We start from the raw sequence: 24,322 nt of genomic DNA on the forward strand, positions 1-24,322 counted from the left end.
AATTCATCCAGCCCTCAGGGCGCTGTCTTTTGACCAATGACAGCGGGCCTACAGAGAGTGACAGGCGTCGTGACACGCCCCCTTGATTTGCTGATCATTTGGGCTAAGTTCATCCAGCCCTCAGGGCGCTGTCTTTTGACCAATGACAGCGGGCCTACAGAGAGTGACAGGCGTCGTGACACGCCCCCTTGATTTGCTGATCATTTGGGCTAAGTTCATCCAGCCCTCAGGGCGCTGTCTTTTGACCAATGACAGCGGGCCTACAGAGAGTGACAGGCGTCGTGACACGCCCCCTTGATTTGCTGATCATTTGGGCTAAGTTCATCCAGCCCTCAGGGCGCTGTCTTTTGACCAATGACAGCGGGCCTACAGAGAGTGACAGGCGTCGTGACACGCCCCCTTGATTTGCTGATCATTTGGGCTAAGTTCATCCAGCCCTCAGGGCCGCTGTCTTTTGACCAATGACAGCGGTCCTACAGAGAGTGACAGGCGTCGTGACACGCCCCCCTTGATTTGCTGATCATTTGGGCTAAGTTCATCCAGCCCTCAGGGCCGCTGTCTTTTGACCAATGACAGCCGGCCTTACAGGCTCCCGGTACGTACAGCGGGGGAGCGGGGAGGCATGGACGTTGGCATGGACGAGGTGGATTATTTACTTTATCGTCCATTTCCTTCGACGTCTTTGGAGGACAAATCGGAAGTGGAGAGACTGGGGACACGTCGTCCAAACAATGTTCAAATAACACTTCTCTGTTTCGCATGCTAGCTTTTTGGAGGAGGCACGGCTTGGACCCAGTAAGGAATTGTGGATTTGAAACATTTATCCGACAAAAATTGGAAACGTGTGTGTGAGAGAGACAGACAGACAGACAGACTAGATAGAGCACTTTCTTTAACAAGGTGTTGCGTTTGTGTACACTACATCCATCGCCACTAGGTGGCACTGTGAGACGATGGATGGCGGAGAGGGACCGCTGAAAGGGGACAGAAGAAGAACAAGAAGCGCGAAGACAGGAAGTGGCTACATGTTGGCTAAATAAGGTGAAGTAACAGTTCGTGTTCGTGTCCTGTGAGCCGCTCACCGACGTAGCGGTTGGTATCTCGGACGTCTTGACGCATGCTCAGTAATCCCGCTGAGAAACTCCAACAAGGCTGAATCAGTTCATCTGGACACGACGTTTATTGACAGATACGTTTCATCTCTCAGCTAATCAGGTGACTGCAGGTGTCCCCCACCCTTATAGACAATACAGCTGCATAACGGCCCAAACCAACGGGCAGTTTCATATGCAGATTGTGGGCGTGGCCGTCAACTAGAAGTTAAGTGGCCACGCCCACAATCTGCAGAGGACTTGGATTTGCAATCACAGCAAGATGGCGACAGGCGTACTCTCCCCCTACCTCCATCCATCCCTGAACCGTTAACTGTTGCATCATTGATTGTTTCAATATTGTTTTATCCAGATAAAATGACAATTGCATGTCAACAAGGATACTGTCAAGACATTTTAATAGAAACAATTTCAGTTTATACCATTGCATTACTTTTGGCTCACCCCGTGTGTTACTATCGTCCCGAGTGACGCGCAACTTGCGTTCAAAGTCACATTATACCGAAGTCGTCCCGCACTGTTAAAAATAACACCCGCTATTGATACAACACACACGTGAGTTGTTGATCACAACGAGCATCAGTTTCTGTCTGTAACGGCATCTTTTAAAGTGACGTTTATCTGAAAAGGGCTACTTTCCAGACAGCGTCCGGATGTGGGCCACTGCAGGCAATGGTGGCCTTCTTCTAGCCCTGACAAAATGGATGTGAGCCTGAGGTGGCCCCCATGTATAGTAGCAAATATGGCCCAAATATGCCAAATCAAAATGTGGGCCTTTTCTGGCAAAGATGCGGTGCTCTGGGCAACATGTGATCTGGACGTGACCCTGAAGTGGCCCCGTGTGGTAAATGGTGAATATGGCCCAAATATCACAAAACAAATATGGCCACCTTTGGCAAATATGTGGCACATGCGGCATTGCTATGGCTTGGTTCTGGCCCAGATCTGGCAAACAGGAGCGGACCGCCCAAGTGCCGTCATTTCACGCGGTATGTGGGCCGGATGACTTGTCGTGTGTGAGGCGGGTCGGGGCCACAGCAATTTTTCTATCTGGGTTTCGACCTGGTTTCTCCCCTACAACGCACACCAGAGATGTGTAGTGGTTGCTCTATTGGCTCAGTATTAACCTCGTTATTAGGTCAATTTGGCAGCAGCTAACAAAGAAAACTAGTGAAATCAAATGACACCGTGGCACCTGCAGGCGCTGTATGACCATCACCACCGACAGGCGTCACGAAGAAGAGGAAGACAGAGAAAAATAAAGCCACTAGAGGAAATACCGAAACCCTTAATTGAGTCCGGTCATGTCAGCGCAGAGACTTACAGCTTGGCAGAAAGGCACGTCGGCGTAAAGTGACTAAAGGTGCATGTAAACACTGTACAATTTTTACAGATTGTCAAAATTAGTGAGCCGCTGTTATTTCCATTTCATGTTCATACATGGTCTTCGGCCTGAGAGTCAGTCGAACTTCTTCTGCTGCGTGCAAGTCCTCATAAGGCTCCAAGACGACTCTCAGGCCATATAGCTATGTGATCAGTTTAAACAGGTAAAAAGGGAGGCGGAGAAATGGCTAGGTGGTGAAACTGGACACGGTATTGTGCCACACAAAAATCCCAAACACTTCCATGAGTAGCAGAGGGCTCCTTAAAACACAATATACTTGTTGCCACCTGGAACGTTTGGAGTCAGGGACATGTCCGTCGAGACACTCGTGTGTCATTGGTCATTGGCTTGGTGACGTGGAATTCCTAAAATCATTCTCATTGGTCAAACCTCAATCGATCATCAGTCCCAACAGCTCCTGGAACTGAGCGGTAGCGGGCGGGAGCCCAAGTTTGACTGTCCTGTCCTGTTTGTCGGTAAAGTCCCAAAAGCTCTCCTGCTTTTTCTGTTTTTCATTGATGCGCAGCGCCGTGGGCTTCGTCCTGCAAGCCCACGAAGAAGCAGACCTGCCGGGGGGAGGGGCTCGGCGTGCGGACGTGGCTCGGCGTGCGGACGTGGCTCGGCGTGCGGACGTGGCTCGGCGCATCTTGGCCGGAGGCGAGGGAGGCCGTACTGGGAATGTCCCAGTAGTTGCCGTGGAGGTCAATGGCTGAGAGAGTCGGGAGGTTTTCCACGTGTACGGCGCCCTCCGTGGACGCCGGCAAACTCTGGCACTTCCTCAGGTTTGGCGTGCTGTGACATTAATCACACAGAAATACAGCCTTTATCTCACAAGTTCAAATATGGTGGACACAGCCTGGCAGTGGTCACATCTGTCCAGGTCCATATGATGACTACGTCACGAAAAGATCACACTTTTTTTATTGGACGGCCATCTAACTTGACATGTACACAAGGTAACGCAATGAGACAACTTCTCTTACTGGATTTAGTAAGACTAGAAGGCGGCGGCCTACTGTCGCCTATTGTACGCCAACAAAACATCAGTTGCTTCAAACAGGAATTTCAAAATAGACTACAGGTTGCAGTAACAGAGCTTAGGGGGGGGTTCCCCCCCTTTTCTCCCCAATTGTATCCGGCCAATTACCCCGCTCTTTTGAGTCATCCCGGTTGCTGCCCCACCTCCGCTGCTGATCCGGGGAGGGCTGCAGACTACCACATGCCTCCTCCCATACGTGTGGAGTCACCAGCCGCTTCTTTTCACCTGACAGCGAGGAGTTTCACCAGGGGGACGTAGCGCGTGGGAGGATCACGCTATCCCCCCCCCCTGACCGACCAGAGGAGGCGCTAGTGCAGCGACCAGGACACATACCCACATCTGGCTTCCCACCTGCAGACACGGCCAGTTGTGTCTTACCGGAGGTAATATGGGGGATTCGAACTGGCGATCCCCGCAATGCTAGGCAATGGAATAAAGCGCTACACCACCTGGGCGCCCCTTTTAACAGTAGGCGTAGGCCTAAAAATGAGACTACGCCTATGCCACTTTGGGGTGTCTGGTGATTTTGAGGGCGGATTTTCCAAGCGGAGGTGGCGCCGTGCATTATCATTAGACTTCCTGAATTGCCTTGGTTATGAAATGTGTGTATGAAAGACCCCAAAATGACCACTTTAAGCTGGCCGTTTCATCACATTAACCGAATTATTAAAATGGCACGGGCCCTCGTCCCAAGACAACACAACGGCTTAGCGTGTACACTTGATTCGCGAGTCACCCGTTTGCTGCCCGGCCACTCCTCGTCTTGCTGTACACGTCTCCTGCCACCCCAAACAGCCAGCGCACGTCAGCCGGCACCTCCGGGATCCACTCCAGAAACCTGGGGGAGAGAATCCATTACTGGCTGTAAGCTCGGAGAAGGAGTCCTGCTAATCCTCTGGCCAGACAGCCGCCTCGGCAACGCTTAACATTGACCGATGGGACATTTCTGGTCACAAGTCGGGCAACTGGATCGACTCTTTATCGCCCCTCTTGAGTAAATGCAATGCCACAACCTGTACACTGAAATACAAGTTTCCCCTCTGTACTTGATACCATACATAGAGCCATACACTCAGTCATGGGCACATATAATACTACAAACACATGTACATAGCATTCAGCTGGGCGTGGGTACGTCGGGGGGGTCATTTTGTTTAGAGCTGCTATGGCAGAGAGAAAAAAAAGCTCTGCCAGAAGACAAAACATTTTTCAAGGAAGAAAAACGTGCTCAGGAAAACGCAACGGAGCTGCTTCTGCACTGAAAGCTGGGGAGAAAATATAGGCGATAAGAGGACCGACACAGCCGATTAGGCGTGTGTGACACCTCGACCGCCGGGAGTCTCTTTGCAAAGCATCAAATTTGGCCCTCGGCACGTTACATTAACATTTAATCACAAACATAATGAGTCCACTTCATTGGACAGCAAAGAGATCAAACGTGAATGGCTGCAGAAAGACCGGTCGTTTTTAAAAGGAGGACGCTGACTTAGCTCGCTGGAGCTCCTCGCTCAGTCAGGTCCTCAAGCTGCACGAGTACTGCTGGCTTTCTCTTCTGCCAGATACTGAAAGCCATTCACCTGTTGTCCCCGGTCTAAAATCTCACGAGCGGTGTCCAAGTTGTTCCTACTACCCAGTATGCACAGAGTCTTGTTTGTGAGTGGGTTGGCCCAGGTGGTCTATTCTGTTGCCTACCAACAAGGGGATCGCCGGTTCGAATCCCTGTGCTACCTCCGGCTCTGTCAGGCGTCCCTACAGACACAATTGGCCGTGTGTGCGGGTGGGAAGCCGGATGTGGGTATGTGTCCTGGCCGCTGCACTAGCGCCTCCTCTGGTCAGTCGGGGCGCTTGTTCGGGGGGGGGGACTGGGGGGAATAGCGTGATCCTCCCACGCGCTACGTCCCCCTGGTGAAACTCCTCACTGTCAGGTGAAAAGAAGCGGCTGGCGACTCCACATGTATGGGAGGAGGCATGTGGTAGTCTGCAGCCCTCCCCGGATCAGCAGAGGGGGTGGAGCAGAGACCGGGACGGCTCGGGAGGGTGGGGTAACTGGCCAGTTAAGTGTGCAGGTTTAGTATGTGCATGGTATGTGTATTGATAGTACACAGACTGAAATATTAAGTACGGAGGTTATGGTCATTAAACAATGAAATCGGTCCCAGAATTCTTTTGTCCTTTTTGTCGTTTCCATGGAAACGACTGGCCAGGGGAACATTTTCCAGACATTATGGCAGCCAGTGAAGAGGGAGGAGCAGCAGCCAATGATGGGAAATTCAAATGCATTTTCCAACAATTTGGGGATAAAGCATGTTTTTAAGCACAGTGTATGACCTCCTTGGCGACGTCGCTCGTATGTACCTATGTACCTATGAGCAACGATGACACACAAACGACTGCACACAAATAACTTCGCCGTGAAGGCGAAGTTATTTGTGTGCAGTCCGCCAAGTATAATGTACTAAATAATGTTGTGTACTAAATAATATCCCCCCCCCCAACAGTACACAGTATACACTACATGCTTCACGTATTTAGAATGGGCTAACATTTTGAACACAACTCTGGTTAGACGGCTGGAACACCTGACACAACAGGCGGGCGTAGTTGACGACCTTCCAGAATTTAAAAAAAAAACGGTACGGGGGTCCCTGAGGACCAGACTGAGAACCACTGGTCAACAGATCTTAATGCTGGGGCCGTAAGAAGAGCCCGTCTTGAGGGCCTCGGGCTGTATCCGGGCCCATGTGGTCTTCATGACTCTGACGTGTATTCGGGGGGCCAGTTGTAGGCGAGGGTTCGCTACCGATTCACGTTTCGGCTCGTTTTGACCGAATTCTGTCACGTGTGCGTCGTGAGGTGAAGCAGTGTTGTTGTGTGTCTCGCGGAGGACAGGCGGACCACACTCACCTCTGGGCTACCGAGTAGGCCGACTGTACGGGCAGAGTGTAGGGCATGAGCATGTAAGAGGCCATGCGGACCGGCAGCATCTCCGACACCTTGGCGTACAGGCCGGGCTTGTCTTGGCACGCCTCACAGAACACTGGCGGAGAGAGAAGAGCCCGGACGGGACAGGACAACACGTTTAGCGACAAGACTCTGTAAAACACACAATCCTCTTAGCGCCCTGTTTGTGTTTTTATGCTTAGCGTTTCCACAATTATACTTTACACGAGGAGAACCCCGCTACAATGTAGCGGTTTGGTGATCCGCCTGTCTAAATCTCCCTCCTCTTCATCCTGCCAGCCAACCGCCTCCCCCCCCCCCACTCCAACTCCCCCCCCCAAATGCTCAGATTCATCTGAAATGCTGAGAAAAGTGGTTTACCCCCCCCCACTCCAACTCCCTCCCCCCAAATGCTCAGAATCACCTGAAATGCTGAGAAAAGTGGTTTTTAGCCATTTTTAGAAAATGCATATTTTGCATAATTATGCATAATTATTTTAATTTTCTGCTATTTTTCTGGTCCTCTCTGGAACAATACCTACCACCTCAAAAAAAAAATGAGGATCATAAGTGCATTTTTGCATAAAAATGCATATATTTTGCATAATGCCAAAACATTTGTAAGTCCCAGAAATTTTTTTATATATAGGTGAAAAAAATCAAAGATGCTCAGAATCATCTGAAATGCCGAGAAAAGTGGTTTTTAGCCGTTTTTAGAAAAATGCATATTTTGCATATTTATGCATAATTTTAATTGTCTGGGATTTTCCCATTACTCTCTGAGACAATACCTACCACCTCCAAAAAGAATTAGGATCATAAGTGCTTTAGTTTTCGGTCCCGCTATCTACACTAACACCACACACACACACACACACACCACACGCACATTAGGAAAATATGGGAGTTGACTAGAAGAACCCCGCTACAATGTAGCGGTTTGGTTCTCCACCCGTCTAAATCTCCCTCCTCTTCATCCTGCCAGCTAACCGCCTTCCCCCTGCCCCTAAACCCCCCCCCCACTCCAACTCCCTCCCCCCAAATGCTCAGAATCATCTGAAATGCCGAGAAAAGTGGTTTTTAGCCATTTTTAGAAAACGCATATTTCGCATAATTATTATAATTACTTTCATTTTCTGCTATTTTTCTGGTCCTCTCTGGAACAATACCTACCACCTCCAAAAAAAAATGAGGATCATAAGTGCATTTTTGCAAAAATGCATATATTTTGCATAATGCCAAAACATTTCTAAGTCCCAGAAATTTTTTTTATATAGGTGAAAAAAATCAAAGATGCTCAGAATCATCTGAAATGCCGAGAAAAGTGGTTTTTAGCCATTTTTAGAAAAATGCATATTTTGCATATTTATGCATATTTATGCATAATTTTAATTGTCTGGGATTTTCCCATTACTCTCTGAGACAATACCTACCACCTCCAAAAAGAATTAGGATCATAAGTGCTTTAGTTTTCGCTCCCGCTATCTACACTAACACCACACACACACACACACTAACACCACACACAATTACGAAAATATGGGAGTTGACTACCACCTGTGCAACGCCACTGCGCAACTTTACCCTTTGAAACGAACAGTGTTAATCGACTTCATTCTCTAATCCCCACCCAGCTTCATCACCCCTGGTAAACCTCCCTCACCACCGACCCTCTTATGACGTTGTGTATTGTGTAATGCCTCACGTCGACCGCTGGAGGCCGAACCGAGGCAAATTCCTCGTATGTGGAAACATACTTGACCAATGAATCTGACCCGGATCGCTAATCCGTCATCAGGAGACCTTGCTAGAAACCCTCCATAGTCCTGAGGCGTCCTCCCACCTTCTCCTGCCACAGGCCTGCTGCAGTTTTTTCATTCTTGTTTGTCTGTGATCTCTATGTGGACGGGGGGGGGCGCTGTTAGGGGGTCGCTGTACCTTTCTTGATAGCCGTCGGCAGGTCGATCTGCTCGTCCAACCACCAGTGCTGCTTCCGAAGTAGGCGGAGCCTCCGGAGGACCCACTCCCTGTTGGTCTCGGTGTGCTGACAGCAGCAGGTGGGCGGGGCCTCTGAGAGGGGCGGGCCGGCGGCGGGGATCTCCAGCCGGAGCAGATCTAACCACACAGACGCGACATCGGTTACACACTCCAAAGGTCGAGTCATCACAAGGGTGACGTGCAGAGCGATGGAGACTGATAGCCATTTAGCTCTGATCCTAGAACCGCCCCTGAATGTTGCTATTACATCTTTTATACTTGTGTGTGTGTGTGTGTATTAGTTCAGACAAGTGTGTAACGGCATAACGAGCCGTTGTGTGAATGGTGGTGATCTGCTAGCGGCACACTCACTGTTGTGTTCCAAGAAGCGCAGAGCATCTTTGTAACCATTCTGACAAATTTCTGCCATTATCTGTTAAAAGACACGTAGAGGTCAGACATAATTAACTGATCACATAATTAGGACAAACCCATCCAAACCACCTCTCCTGCTCTCAGGGTCGTGAAGCCTATCCCAGCAGCCATTGGGCGGCAGGTGGGGGGACACCGTGGACAGGCCGCCAGGCCATCACAGGGCCCCCACACATTCACACCCAGGGACAATTTAGCATGGCCGATTCACCTGACCCGCATGTCTTTGGACTGTGGCCAGTGGCGCCCCTAGAAATTTTTCATGGGGGGGGGGCAAATGGGGCCACTGAAAATCTTGGGGTGGCACACCAAAACCAAAAGCCATGATTGAATTTCGGGAATTCTATGCTGCTGTTGTTAGTATACTGTATAGGCTAGTGGAAAACTGTCAATATGAGAGTTAAGGAAAATATACATTATTGATTTAAATGAACAGCACCTAATGTAAGATATCAGATAGAAGCTTATTACGCATAATCAGAAGCATATTAGGCATAATCAGAAGCATATTCTGCATATGCGACTCGTGGCTGGGGGGGCCAGCGGGGGGGCCAGTATCAGCCACCCCTTGGGGGCGCCACTGACTGTGGGAGGAAACCGGAGCCCCCCCCGGAGGAAACCCACGCAGACACGGGGCGAACATGCAAACTCCACACAAGAGCACGGCCCCCAAGGTCGGACGACCCCGGGGCTCGAACCCGGGGTCGAATGCCATCGGTTAATATCGACTGAACAAATGTGAAATAAGTGAGATTTTATTCAGGGACATTTCAGAGTTGATGATATTGCTTAGAAAAAAGTGTTAAGCGTTTTACATTTGTGGAAGTCACGTCATACAAAGTGTGCGTATACCCTCCATTTTGCAAGCGCGCGCAGCTTAGCTGTCAGGCCGATTTGGACAGGAGGCGGACCTATAAATGACTTAACTCTGCCACGACTCTTAAGTCTTATCGGTTAATGACGATCACTATCGCTAACGTTATTGAGCCACCACGTCGTCACACTGCAAACGCAGCTGCCTCCATAAAAAAGGGGAGACGGGTGACGTCAGCAGGCACTATCTGAGGTCTGGATCTCTAGGTATTCCTGCAGCGTCACCGTGCGCAGGGACGAGTCAGTACACAGTACACACAGGGCAGACACGGGTACGACGTCCTCTGGGTCGGTGTGTGCGAGTGTACTTGTGTGTACTTGCGTGTATTTGCAGTGACCAGTTAACACAGACCAATATAATGTTGCCATAGGCGTTTCTAGCCCATTTTCGGGGGTGCTGCAGCACCCCTAAATTGAAGAGATTTTTTTTATTTTTTACTGTATGCCCACGTTTAATAAGCTGAAGAAATGTCAAAACCATATCCGGTATATGGTTTAAACGTAATATTTTAACAACAAAAAAATACAGCACCCCCCCCATGCTTCGAAAATGGTTTGATCCACCCCCCCCAAATTTATATTGCCTGGACGGCCAGCACTCTGGGTGCTCAGCACCCCTAAAGCTCTGATCCTAGAACCGCCCCTGAATGTTGCTATTACATCTTTCATACTTGTGTGTGTTTGTTTTTGTTGTATTTGCTGAGGCTAATTAGTTCAGACAAGCTCAATATTGTGATGTGTGTGTGTGTGAGCTCGTCCTGACGTCTCAAACGCAGAGAAAGGGACCTTTTGCGTGCGCACTGGGCCACGTGGTGCAGGGAAGCCGTCAGACCAAAGAACAGCCCGGGCTGCACGTGCTGCCGTCGCGGGGACTTTACATCCGGGATTACGTAACGGCGGCACAGCGTCCCACACGTGTGAGGGGAGGGAGCGGCGCGGAGGCCGGCCGTCCATTCCACCAGGGGCGAAGCGAACCTGACCTGAGAGGTGACGAGGCATGATGGCAACACGAGGGGTATTAGGAAGGGTTTTACTAAAAAACCAAAACCCGCACCGGATCAGAAGACGCTCACGGGAACTGGCCGCAGACTTAAAATGGCAGAAGAGGTTACAAGGAGAAAAAACACAGGATGGAGAAGTGGCACAAAAACAACAATCACCTTTTTTGGGGATAATCTTGTTCAAAACAAAACGTTCTCCATTATATAGTCCGCGTGGCGTAGCGGTCTATTCTGTTGCCTGCCAACACGGGGATCGCCGGTTCGAATCCCCGTGTTACCTCCGGCTTGGTCCCTACAGACACAACTGGCCGTGTCTGCGGGTGGGAAGCCGGGTGTGGGTATGTGTCCTGGTCGCTGCACTAGCGCCTCCTCTGGTCGGTCGGGGCGCCTGTTCGGGGGGGAAGGGGGAACTGGGGAGGGGGGGGGATAGAGTGATCCTCCCACGCGCTACGTCCCCCTGGTGAAACTCCTCAGTCAGGTGAAAAGATGTCTAAATGGGAGAGACAGTATGGCGGCACGGTGGCGCAGTGGTCTCACAGCGAGAAGGCCCTGGGTTCGAGCCGTGGGGTCGTGCAACCTCGGGGGTCGTCCCGGGTCGTCCTCTGTGTGGGGTTTGCATGTTCTCCCCGTGTCTGCGTGGGTTTCCTCCGGGTGCTCCGGTTTCCCCCCACAGTCCAAAGACATGTAGGTCAGGTGGACTGGCAGTACTAGATTGTCCCTAGGTATGAACGTGGGTGGCGGCCTGTCCAGGGCGTCTCCCCGCCTGCTGGGTAGGCTCCAGCATCCCCTGAGAGCAGGATAAGCAGCTGGGATAATGGATGGATGGACGAAAGAGACAGTAGTGAGGAGAAGTGACCGGGCTCATCCTCTTTTCTGAGCCACGAGAAAACTGATGGCTGATGGGACGAAGGAAGGCTGTCATGCCAGACACCCGTCCTATGCGGCGGTGCGGGTTGCCCTCCCTGTAAGTCGGCGCAAACCTTCGCTTAGCTCGTCCTTTGTGTGCCGTTTGTTGGAAACCGCTGACCCTGTGACACCCACTTCAGCCCATGCGGAAGGTTAGGTCTCGCCAGATAATGGGGGCACCCAAGGCTCGAGTGGCAAACTGCAGGGCCATACCGTCACCTGTTTTGTATACTTGAGCATCCCCTTGCTTATGGAACGGCGATGCGGATTTACGTGTTTGGAAGGACCTTGACAGCACAGGACTCGTTATCTGAATCCTGGCGGCACACACCGATATGCTTTACTGCATGCTAGCAACCCAATCTTTGTTATGAAACCCATGTTGTTGTTGTTGTTGTTGTTTTTTTTGGGGGGGGGTTTCTCCCCAATTGTACTTGGCCAATTACCCCACTCTTCCGAGCCGTCCCGGTCTCTGCTCCGCCCCCTCTGCTGATCCGGGGAGGCCTGCAGACTACCACATGCCTCCTCCCATACATGTGGAGTCGCCAGCCGCTTCTTTTCACCTGACAGTGAGGAGTTTCACCGGGGGGGGGACGTAGCGCGTGGGAGGAGCATGCTATTCCCCCCCAGTTCCCCCTCGAACAGGCTGCCCGACCGACCAGAGGAGGCGCTAGTGCAGCGATCAGGACACGCACACACATCCGCCTTCCCACCCGCAGACGCGGCCAATTGCGTCTGTAGGGACGCCCGACCGAGCCGGCGGTAACACGGGGATTCGAACCGGCGATCCCCGTGTTGGTAGGCAACGGAACAGACCGCCACGCCACCCGGGCGCCCATGAAACTCCTACTGTGAGTGGGTTTTACCCTACATCCGGGTCAGCGAGGGTAAAAACAGTGAGACGTGACACCAACGCCGACGGGGTACCCTCCTAAGTGGTCGTAGCTGCAGAAACTCAGCTCTTGTTCGGGTAAAGCTGATCTCCGCCACAAAGACGGAACGGGACGACCTCCAGTCCACCTTCTCTCGCTACAGAGAGCTCTTTTTTTCCTGGTGTCTGACTGACTCTGCGGGAGTGATAAGGAAACTGTCTGAGGAGGGATTCGCTCACGTGGTCTGTTACCAGATCTCTCCACTTCACATCTGACTGGGCGTCACTTCTCCCCCCCCCCCATTTTCTTATCTTCTTTGGTCCTGTCACGCCTTTTCAGAGACAATGGACATCATCAGTCTTATCCTTTTTATCACGTTACACAATCAGCACACAAGCACACACTCGGACATACCCCCACGACAGCCGCTCGAGGCCTGCCGCGCCGGACGCTGATGTGCAGAACGTGCTACGTAGTGTAACGTGCATGGATAAGAAGACACGCTGGCCACTGGCTCGCGGGTCTGACCCTTTAGTCTAGCGGTCAGCGGGTAAAGGAGGGCAGGTGTTAGCGCCGCGGCGCGTTGCAAGCCGGCCTTCCGGAGACCTAACGTGACACGACGTGTAAACATCAGCTGAAAGGCCTACTAATCGAATCAAAGCGAATGACCCGGGTCACCTCCCGCCGCCCAGGTGTCTTCATTCAGACCGGAGGATCGAGATATCGGCTAAAAACACCATGGTCACGAATCCGGCTGAGGGTCGTGGCATTGAACTGTTGGGCAATGTAAAGTGTAATATTGTAAACTACTAATAAGACACGTTAGCCCCTAGCTAACGGGTCTGACCCTTTAGCCGAGCGGTTGGCGATGTCGCCTTGTGGTGCAGTACACCCCGTATCGAATCCCGCACCGGGCAAGAAAATAACCGGTTACAATATAAAGACAAAACTAGCTTTCACGCGACACCCCCACTGCTATTTCAGACCTCATTCTGTCAGAAATCTGAGGTAAACAGTCTCATTGTCGTTGATTTACACAAGAAAGTTGTGTATTGTGATATGACAATATAAAAATTCCATCGCGGCACAATACCACTGAAAAGAGGATAAACAATAATATCGAATTACCGCTTTGCCCTAGTTTGACACCCTTTCCACCAAAATCAACGTCCTCATAGACTTCAGCCAACTTTGCGGAGATCCCAGTGTAACCGGTTATTTTCTTGCACGGTGCGGGATTCGATACGAGGTGTACTGCACCACAAAGCGACATCACTAACCGCTCGGCTAAAGGGTCAGAACCGTTGCCTAGGGGCTAACGTGTCTTATTAGTAGTTTACAGTAGTCACCCTCCCCGGAAGCGCGCCCTCGCGCTTTGTTATTCCCGCGCTCCGAAGAGATTTCTGAGGATCTGCACACTTCCGGATCCCACCGCTGCCGCCAATGTAACCGGTTATTTTCTTGCCCGGTGCGGGATTCGATACGGGGTGTACTGCTCCACAAGGCGACATCGCTAACCGCTCGGCTAAAGTGTCAGACCCGTTAGCCAGGGACTAACGTGTCTTATTAGTAGTTTACACTAGCAAACTGATATCTACTGAGGTCGCTCAGAAACGGCCGTTATCGGCAAACTGCCCCCTTTCTTTTCAGTTTTTTGTCTCGCTTTCTTTGATTTGGTTTGCTGCTGCCGTTCACATCGGTGAACGTCCAGAGGTCAGGGTTCAAGTAGAACTACGCCGAGTACTTTTAGGCGGACACCTTGGGTTCGGGCGGGAAGAAGGCCCGGCTGAGGCGGTACATGTTGCCCACGTTCATCTGGATGCTGGTGTTGGTGAAGCGCAGCTCGTGGAAGCTGGTGGAGTTGTCGCGGGGGCAGATGTCGCTCTCGCCCGAAAACGGAGAGATGGTGATGGTGTTCTTCAGCTCCGACTGGGGGAGGTTGTCGCTGATCCCCCCATCCACGTAGCGCTGGGGAGGGGCAGAGACACAGACAGAGAGAAGGGGAGAGAGACAAGGTTGACCTTATTTCTTTACCATTTGAAAGGAATCAATCAACAAATGAGGACAAATGAGGGTAAGGCTCATTCACTGTGGAAGCTAGGAGTCATCTTGGGACCTTTGCTACCAAAAAAGGGGTTTCTTCAAGATATAGTCATTGATTTTTTCCCCCGTCCTTTGGCCACGGCGTTATCACCACGTGGTGCTTACTGTGAGGAGAACTGACGTCAGTGAGAGATTTCAGTTTCAGTCCCCTCCCCCTTTTCTCCCCAATTGTATCCGGCCAGTTACCCCACTCTTCCGAGCCGTCCCGGTCCCTGCTCCACCCCCTCTGCCCATCCGGGGAGGGGCTGCAGACTACCACATGCCTCCTCCCGATACATGTGGAGTCACCAGCCGCTTCTTTTCACCTGACAGTGAGGAGTTTCCCCAGGGGGGCGTAGCGAGTGGGAGGGGAGGTGTTAGTGCAGCGACCAGGAAACATACCCGCAGACACGGCCAATTGTGTCTGTAGGGACGCCCGACCAAGCCGGAGGTAACACGGGGATTCGAACCGGCGATCCCCAGTGTTGGTAGGCAACGGAATAGACCGCTGCGTAACCCGGACGCCCCAGTGGAACAGGGTTTTAAGAACATTTTCATCATATTAGCTTCTCTCCATATTGGGCACTATCTGAAAACTGAGATGAGGTCAGAAGTTACACTTTGGGACTGCACAGTGTCTGTACTCGTGTAAGGCTTGACTAGGAAAGTCCAGGTCGTGATGGGTCGTGCTCCGTTTGGCCTTGTCGGTACACGGCATATCACGGAGCAGCAAGCGGTGGGAAGAAATGGCGTTTCGACAGCAGAATCTGTGTCAGCTGATCATCAAACAGATGGTGTGGCGGAGGTTGTGGTCACGCCCCTTGTTGAGGATGACTTATCTCAACACAACAGCTTCTCCCATTCAGATTCAAGCCATGTACAAGACTGTTTGCCATGCCTTTGGTGCAGATGGTACTTTGTTTACTTGCCTCACCAGCCATCGATCCGGGTCGGCACAGGCGCCGTGTTCTGTTCTCAATGGAGTGGAAGCCGAGGACGACCTAGCCGGGACAAACCGGCCCTGTGCCTGGCAGTTTTTTGGAGCACGTCTCTCTCAAATCAAACTGTTGGTACGACAGCAGAGCATATCATTTCTGTGCCACCTTCTGTCTTGAGTCTGAATGCGATTAGATTTTCTTGAGCCCAATTATAAAGCTCGTTTTACACGGAGTAAAAACAAATGTACATGCTAAAGGAAACTTAATCCAAGCAGTTTATCTTTGTTCACCTATTAGGTGGTCAGCATGACAGCAGTTCACACAAAAACCCCTTTCACAAAGCAGCCATACCGCTTTCTAAAACATGACGGATGAAAACCGCCTCCCTCTGTTATACGTCTGAAATATGAGCTTCCTCGGTGCTTTGAGGGACAATTTTCAGCGAGTTCCCCCAGTGTGGCACCGCCGTCGCCACCATCACTGGCGGTCACTCGGGGTGGAGTATGACTGTCCTTCAGGACGCCTGCGCGTGACAGCTTTTTACACGGCGCGGCTGATGGGCCTGCAGCCGCCGCACGGTCCTTGTCAGGGGGTGGCCAGAGTCCAACGGCATGGAGAACCAAGACGATCGGGGACCGCCCTCCGTTGCAGCCTTCGCTGCCGTTGTGACCTGGAGACATCTTCCGCCAGTCTCGCCGTTGAGGTCTTTGTTGGATCGCGCTTTGCCTGGAACCTCCCCCTTGACCTGTCCGCCTCGGGTGACCCTACCAGGAGCCAGGCTCCGGACGGCACAGCTCTTGGGATCATTGGCACAGGCAAGCTTCTCCACCACGGCAAGGTGGCGATCCAGGAGACGTGACACATTTCTATAAGGACACGCTCTAGTCCCATTTCAGGGCCAGATTTTGACCTCTCCGACGAGAGAAAATGAAAAGGACGGCTTTCTGTTTTAATGCACTTACGCACCGTCATAGAGGAGGAATTAACCTTATTCTAAGTGCCGGTTTTAAAATCCCATTCAGCCTGGCAGGGGACTTGGCAGGAGACGTAAAATAAAAAAGAAGAAACTACTCTAAAATGGCTTTGCTCTATAAAAACACATCTGGGTCAACGTGTAAATGGAGGACAAGATCATATGCTTATACCAATACTTTTCTGAAAGGAATAGTTTTTACTCTTTAAAGCTGAAAACACGCTGGTATTTCCCTAAGGTGATACATTCAAACGGCAGCGACCAAAAGAGAACAAAAAAAGAGGTAAAGACGGGTGACAAAGGAAAAACCTGAGCGCTTGACCTCCACAGTGAGGGGGTCCGGGGGCTCTGTTCTGCTGTGGCGGCCATTTTCCTGGCATGGTTTGGATCCACTTGGGTCCACTGGTTTGGATCCTCTTAGAGGGAAGGGTCACTGCAAATCAATACAAAGTTCTTCTGAGTGGGTCACCTTTATCCTGCCATGAGACATCGCCATCCTGATGGGAGTGGTCTCTTCCAGGACGGCGACGCCCTCATCCACAGGGCACGAGGGGGGGGGGGGTCACCGAACGGTTTGACAAGGATGGAAACGGTGTGAACCATATGCTGCGGCCTTCACAGTCACCACATCTCAACCCATCTGAACACCTACGGGAGATTTTGGACCGACGTGTCGAGACAACGCTGTCCACCACCGCCGTCAAAGCACCAAATGAGGGAATATCTTCTGGAAGAATGGTGTCCGTCCCTCCGGCAGAGTCCAGAGACGTGCAGAAGCTATGACAAGGAGCGCTGAAGATGTTCCGGAGGCTCGTGGTGGCCCTGCTGACACACTTCATGTTGGTTTTTCCTTTCATTCGTCACCCGTCTGTACATCACAGCTTCTCTCAAAAAGATAGTCTATATCAGTGTTTCTCAACCCAGTCCTCAAGGGACCCCCTATCCTGCAGGTTTTCATTGTAACCCTGCATAGGTAGCCCTGCTTGTACTTACTCGACCAATCATCTCGCAGCACTTAATTATGCAAGGTGTGCAACGTCTGACAAAATTCATTGCTGATTGGTTGAATAACTACAAACAGGTACCTATTCAGGGTTGCAAAGAAAATATGCAAGATAGGGGGTCCTTGAGGACTGGGTTGAGAAACACTGGTCTATATTCTGTTCCTTTCTTTCAGGGTAAAACGTACGTCACAATCAACTCTTGCCCCTAAATTCTCCTTATGAAATGTATGCACTGAGTTTACGTCAGTCAATATTTGGACATGTTAGGCTTATGCATACATAACGCGAGGCCACTCTGTGCTTTACTATTCGCTCATCATGTACGAACACTGAGTCTCACCAACCAAACGTGTCACGTAACTGCACACTCATGCACGGACGAGTCGCTTGGAGAAAAAAAGCTTGGCTGAGAGTCAGCAAGTAAAAATGAAAGTACACAATCCACAAACAAGCCCTGAGAGAGGCGGAGAGAGAGGTGTCTTTCTTTCCCCTTACAGTGAGCTTCGGCAACAAGTCTTCAGGGACCTCCAATAAAGGAGGCTGCGTTCAGAAAACGCCAATATCTGTGAAACACAGTTAAAGGACTGCGGAGAAAGGGGCTGTGTGGCGCTGTATGCGCTTTACAGCAGTGTCCTTGTCTGTGGAGCGGAGCCTTGCCGGACAGACGCAATTTTCCTGTCAGACGCAGACTCAATAACGAGACCGTCTGACCTGCCAAAAAAGAAGAGTAGGTGCAAACACGGCCGGGCCACCGGTACGAGTGATAGGGGCGATACAGATAAAAGTGACTTGCCTAGAACGGCTGTAGGCTAAGGCAAAAAGATGAGTTTGTGGTGACCCACCGTCTATATAACGGGAGAGATTCACCTAAGAGGACGGTGTACCTTTAAGGGAAGAGGCGAGGGGTCAGATAATGCACTTCCGCTTCCGGTTCACAGTTCAGTGTCGTTGTCGAATGTACGACATGCTAAGTTGGAGCTAGTAAACTACCTCGACTACGTCTACTCTCACGTCTCCTGTCTCGTCGTTTTCTAACTCCACAAGTTTTAAGTTGGGATTTATGGGACTCAACTGACTCCGGTTGTCCCATGGCAGCAGGCGTCGTTTTGACTCGTCTTTTTGCCTCAGTCCACAAGTTGCGTGCTTCACAGGGGCGGCTGGCCAGTACAGGACGCTGGGGCGTCGCCCCCTTCCAACATCGAGAGATGGAAATCTACTTAAACGTGGTAAATATCATTTAGTTGTGTAATGCAAATGATGATGAAATCAAAGTGTTGTCAGCAGCCATTAAATACTGGTTCCAATGGTATGTGGTTGGTTCCTGTCTGAATACATATACTTCCTGTCTGAATACATATACTTCCTGGGTGAGGGGCGCCGGCCGAACCACACCTTAAGTAAGCCCTCCAACCTGTGGCGAGCAGGTGACCCGAGGCTGCTGTCTGATTGGTTCCTTCAGATTTTCCAGGGGGGCGCAGTTCTGTGCCGCCCCAGACGCGCCCACTTTTACTGGCAGCGAATTGGTATTGCCTTAATGTGTTTTGATCTAACGTGACTGGGCAATTGTCGTGGCTGTCAATCATGTTCACACCCACCACCACCACCACGCCTCGTCTCTACTGTCAATCATCCACCGTCTACGAACCCTGATAAAATCGATAGGCTACGTCGTCCTTCTTAATAACCCCGTGACTGTGTGGACGTTAAAGCAGCTGTCAGGTGTGCTGCGCCGAGGTACATTGCGCCCCCCCCACCCCACCCCCCCAAATTTTTTAGCACCAACCGCCACTGGTGCTTCACAGCCTGCACTGCACGGCGGGTCAGTTTCTGTCCCAATGAATTTACGAAGCACTGTTCTGCTGACGAGATCATAGCGTGCAGATTTTGACTAACTGATGACTCACTTGATTATGGCCAATGACCACCGCAAGCTGCTCTCTCCTCTCGCACGTCCTTTCTCTCCCTCCGGACGACGTCTCCTCCTTTCTCTTCTTCTGCGCGTGAATGGTGTCATGCCAGTCTCCCTTGCGTGCACGCGCAGTCTGTCCTCCTCCCAGGTCTCCATGGGGACAGCGGTCGCCGCGAGGACGCTGCTTGGCATCCCCCTCATCGCATATTCCTTTTATATATCTTATGAATGCATATGATTTTGTTATCCTGTTTCAGTGTCATATCCTTCTCCCACTAAGATGTGTGACTATTTTTTTTTCTCTTTTACATGGTGATGCTGGTCGCGTGGCTTGAGCGCTGGTGCTGTTTCGGTGGCGTCTGGACACTTGCTTGGCATCCTGCGCATCATATTCTTCATAAATCTTATAATCTACTCATATATTTTCGTAATGTGTGTGTGTGTGTGTGTGTGTGTTAGTTAGTGTAGATAGCGGGACAGAAAACTAAAGCACTTATGATCCTAATTCTTTTTGGAGGTGGTAGGTATTGTCTCAGAGAGTAAGGGGAAAATCCCAGACAATTAAAATTATATATAACTATGCATAAATATGCATTTTCTAAAAAATGGCTAAAAACCACTTTTCTCGGCATGTCAGATGATTCTGAGCATCTTTGATTTTTTTCTCCTATATAAAAAAAATTTCTGGGACTTAGAAATGTTTTGGCATTATGCAAAATATATGCATTTTTGCAAAAATGCACTTATGATCCTAATTTTTTTTGGAGGCGGTAAGTATTGTTCCGGAGAGGCCCAGAAAAATAGCATAACATTAAAATATAATTATAATAATTATGCATAATTATGCAAAATATGCATGTTCTAAAAATGGTTAAAAACCACTTCTCTCGGCATTTCAGATGATTCTGAGCATTTGGGGGGAGGGAGCTGGAGTCGGGGGGGGGTTTAGGGGCAGGGGGAAGGCGGTTAGCTGGCAGGATGAAGAGGAGGAGGGAGATTTAGACGGGTGGAGAACCAAACCGCTACATTGTAGCGGGGTTCTTCTAGTTCCATTATAATTGTGTTAGCCTCTTTCAGTGTTGTATTGTGTAAATTGTGTACACACAACATCCATTGCACGTTGCACTCTGTTGCTCTCACTGAGGTTTCTTGGTATTTTTCTTCCTTTTAAAGGGTTTTTTTTTTAGGGAGTTGTTCCTTATCTGATGCGAGGGTCCAAGGACAGGACGTTGTGTTGCTGTAAAGCCCCTTGAGGCACAAATTTGTAATTTGTGATATTAGGCTGTACAAATAACACCGACTCGACTTCTTGACTTGACTAGAACGGACACAACCAGAGGAAAATAGAAGACACAAAGACCCACGACACAATTTTAGGAGGAAGTCGGTGCCGCCCACTTTATCAGGCAAGATGAAATTGCCGGCAAAGTCCAGCTACAGCTGATAAGCCAAAGAGAAGATAAGCGAGGCTAGAGGAGGCCTGGCTGAAGGCATCGTGGGAGATTCAGGTGCAGAAACTTACCACGCCGCGGAAGGACGGGGGGATCAGGCCGCAGTAGATGGGGATGAAACAGCTACAGATCAGGGCCTGCGGACAGAGGGGGGGAGGGGGGGTGTTAGGGTCAGACAAGAGGAAAGACGCATTTCCTGCATGTTTCTGTCGGGCCTCCCACCTGCATGAGCTCCTCTTTGGAGCTGAAGTCCGAAACCAAGACGTTCTGTCCGTCGGAGACGCGTGTGAGGGACACGCACAGCCTCCCCGTGGCCAGGGTATGGGCGTCCGAGGGCAGGTCGCGGCTCAGGCCCGTCCTGAGCACTTTGACCAGGTTGAAAGACGGGTGAAGGGGCCCCAAGTTCCTCTTTCTCGCCTCCTTAACCACCTCGATCACATCCTCGCAGCATTTAGCTGGGGCGAAGAGAGAGAGGGAGAGAGAGAGAGAGAGAGAGAGAGGGAGAGAGAGAGAGAGAGAGAGAGAGACAGATGTTAAGACAGAGGACAAGTTTGGGGCCGAGGGACGTACGACTTCAAAGATCAGCGCTGATAAGTCAACGGCATAACAAAACCCACGCTGGGAACGGCGGGTCCGCGGCATCGACGCTGGACTGCTATCGACACCTGGGTCCGAGAGTCGATGGCCGACGGTGACCTGTGCCGGGTGAGCCGTCCGCCTGATAGTCGGAGCAGACTAAGGTCGTCACAGCTGCCACAGCTCTCATTGGTCCGTCCACATGAGTTGACACCGTAGGTCAAGTGCTTGCTACTGCCGTCCCCTCATCCCTAATCATTAGCGAGAGGACGCGAGTCACCCTCTGCAGGGCAGGACGGGGACATGAGGGCTCTCTGTCTTTTCAGTTTCACGTCAGGAACAGCTAAGCCGATGGTTGGAGAATAGGACAGCAAGACAGGCCGTGTTGCAATGAGGTTGCAGTTTACTAATACACAGCCGCTGCAAAAATAAAAATGCTCGTTACCCCCAAGTATAAAAAGTACACCATCTTTGAGGAAATAGAAATACTTGTAAAAACACTGCTACGTCACTCTTTGGGGTTACCTTACCCACTTTGTAGGCGTCCTTAAGGTTAACTGAAGGTATTCTTGTATACGTTTAGTCAAACGCGTATTTTTGATACTATTGATTAGTATCGTTTATAATACTCGTCGTCTTTCAACGGCATGGCATTGGGACGAAATTCCAGCATCGCCATGGTGACGGCAACACTTTCTCCGTCTGAACGGATGACGAATCTTGACTCTGTAATAACGAGAGTCTATGGAGGTTTCTCAGAATGAGGTCTGAAGCGCTCGAGCGAGTACCGTTCGAAACCCACCTCGCGCCTTACGTCGCAGCTCAACGAGACGAGCCTCATCCGACTTCCTAAATGAGGCGATAGCGGTAAAACCCCCGATACTGTTACACTGTATATAATAATCACATTATTCTCCATGTCGCCCACCACCACCCCCCCCCAGCGGGAAGCGGCGGGAGTTGCGCAAAAACCCCCCAGAAGTGCGCGCAGGAGAAGTGCTCTGCAAGTTTAAGCACACTTCAGTTCCAATGGAAGCACACTTGCTTAGAGACAAAACGCACTCAAGTAAACTCCTTGTTCCCTGGGGAGGGGGGGGGGAGGGGGGAAGGGGGGGGCATGACAACTTAATAAAACGCTTTTTATGAACCGCCTCGTTAATAAAGTAGACAAACAACAAAACAACCACCCCCACCCCCACCACCATCTTACTTATGGATGCTTGGCTGGCGAGAATGGACGCCGTCAGGGCCCCGGCTGAAGCCCCGTAGATCCGCGTCGCCCCCTTGACGAGGTAGGGGGCTTTCTCCAGCAGACAGCTGGCCACGCCGACGTGGTAGATTCCCAAAAACCCGCAGCCGGCGAAAGACAGATTCCATCCTCCCTTCAGGTCGAACATCCCGACGCATGCCCCGGTGTTGGGGGGTGGGGGGGAGTGAGGAGGGGGGGGGGGACACTTGTTAGGGTGAGTAAAAAGATGCGCTACGCCGCATCGGTGTTCATCCAAGACCCGTTTCTGTCGCGCCCACAGGACCGGTACGAGTACGGCACCGCGCTGCCAGACAACGCCGCCGCCTTCCCCTCAGCGAGGCGCAGAGAACATAAAGTTCCGAAGAGAGAGAGAGACGTTGTTTATTTATGGTGATGACGTCAGCCGCTGCCGGACCACGTGGTGGCCGGCAGCCAATGGGCGTTAAGAGAGTCTGATGAGGCGGAACGAAGGGTCAAGCCTCGAAAAAACAAACCACAAAACCTCTTTTCTGTTTTTCACGCCCCCCCCCTGAAAACTACATCTTTTAATTTTGAGGAGGCGTCGGCGTTTGCGTGAGACTCGGCGTAGACCAGTGTTTCTCGACCCTGTCCTCGAGGACCCCCTATCCTGCATATTTTCTCTGCAACCCTGAATAGGTACCTGTTTGTAGTTATTCAACCAATCAGCAATGAATTTTGTCAGATGTTGCACACCTTGCATAATTAAGTGCTGCGAGATGATTGGTCGAGTAAGTACAAGCAGGGCTACCTATGCAGGGTTACAATGAAAACCTGCAGGATAGGGGGTCCTTGAGGACTGGGTTGAGAAACACTGGCGCAGAGGATGTTGACAGAGAGTGTGTTTACGTATCATACAATGTACCACGTGTAACTTCACTCCTATACGCAGGATGTAGGCAATCTCGTGTCTTGCAGTTTCCCCCCCTCCACCTTCTTCTTATAAACCCCTTTTGCACTATCGTTCATCCGTTCAAGTCACATAACATAAGTTACTGTTCCGCCAGCAAAAACCTTTATTTTTTTTTAACATGATTTATTTTCAGCATAAAACACATATGCATCATTTTTTTAAAAGAAAGCAACAAAAAAAAAACGTTCAAGACAATTTGGGGTACAGTGAAGTGCTATACATACTGCAGCGGATTCGGGGGGGACAACGCAACCACAGGAAGTGCCGCGGCCGGGAAGCGAACCCGTGTCGCCCGCAACGCAGGAGACATCGCTAACCGCTCGACTAAAGGGTCAGACCCGCAAGTCAGCGTTTCTTCTCAGCCAGGAAGTGCAGGATAGTGGTACAGTGCAGGAATGGGGAGGGGGTGGTGGTACATAACGTGCATGGATAAGAAGACACGCTGGCCGCTGGCTGGCGGGTCTGACCCTTTAGTCGAGCGGTTAGCGATGTCTCCTGCGGTGCGGGCGAAACGGGTTCGCGTCCCGGCCGCGGCAGTTCCTGTGGTTGCGTTGCCCCCCCCCCCGAATCCGCTACAATATATATTCATTGGGGACAGAATCCAGTTGGAGGGACCTGACACGTCCCAGGCAGGGCTGCCAGATTTTTATAAATTGCCCATTAGAGCCACGAA

General features: G+C 50.9%; 1 protein-coding gene across 4 annotated transcripts; it reads right to left on the reverse strand.

Annotated features, from left to right (window-relative positions):
* Positions 1–1,357: 1,357 nt before the first annotated feature.
* On the reverse strand, positions 1,358–22,968 carry pnpla3 (patatin-like phospholipase domain containing 3). 4 transcript variants are annotated; one of them, XM_056276470.1, is made up of 9 exons: positions 22,680–22,968; positions 21,116–21,348; positions 20,965–21,030; positions 14,346–14,504; positions 8,825–8,885; positions 8,414–8,590; positions 6,440–6,572; positions 4,272–4,373; positions 1,358–3,288 (listed from the first exon to the last, which is right to left on the reverse strand). In XM_056276470.1, the coding sequence occupies exons 1-9, from the start codon at positions 22,864–22,866 to the stop codon at positions 3,009–3,011; spliced, it is 1,398 nt and encodes a 465-aa protein (XP_056132445.1). In that variant the 5' UTR covers positions 22,867–22,968; the 3' UTR covers positions 1,358–3,008. The 4 variants fall into 4 exon arrangements, with proteins under 4 accessions (XP_056132445.1, XP_056132444.1, XP_056132447.1 ...); XM_056276469.1 differs by having other exon boundaries at positions 14,295–14,504; XM_056276472.1 differs by lacking the exon at positions 14,346–14,504.
* Positions 22,969–24,322: the final 1,354 nt, after the last annotated feature.

The sequence above is a fragment of the Lampris incognitus genome, chromosome 3 (genome assembly GCF_029633865.1).
Source record: "Lampris incognitus isolate fLamInc1 chromosome 3, fLamInc1.hap2, whole genome shotgun sequence".
Lineage (NCBI taxonomy): Eukaryota > Metazoa > Chordata > Actinopteri > Lampriformes > Lampridae > Lampris > Lampris incognitus.

Coding starts and splice junctions, on each gene's coding strand:
- pnpla3 (XM_056276469.1), bottom strand. CDS start 22,866: ATGTTCGACCTGAAGGGAGGATGGAATCTGTCTTTCGCCGGCTGCGGG. Junction 4,374..6,439: donor GCCTACTCGGTAGCCCAGAG/GTGAGTGTGGTC, acceptor TCTCTCCCCCAG/GTTTCTGGAGTGGATCCCGG. Junction 3,289..4,271: donor AGTGGCCGGGCAGCAAACGG/GTGACTCGCGAA, acceptor TTAATGTCACAG/CACGCCAAACCTGAGGAAGT.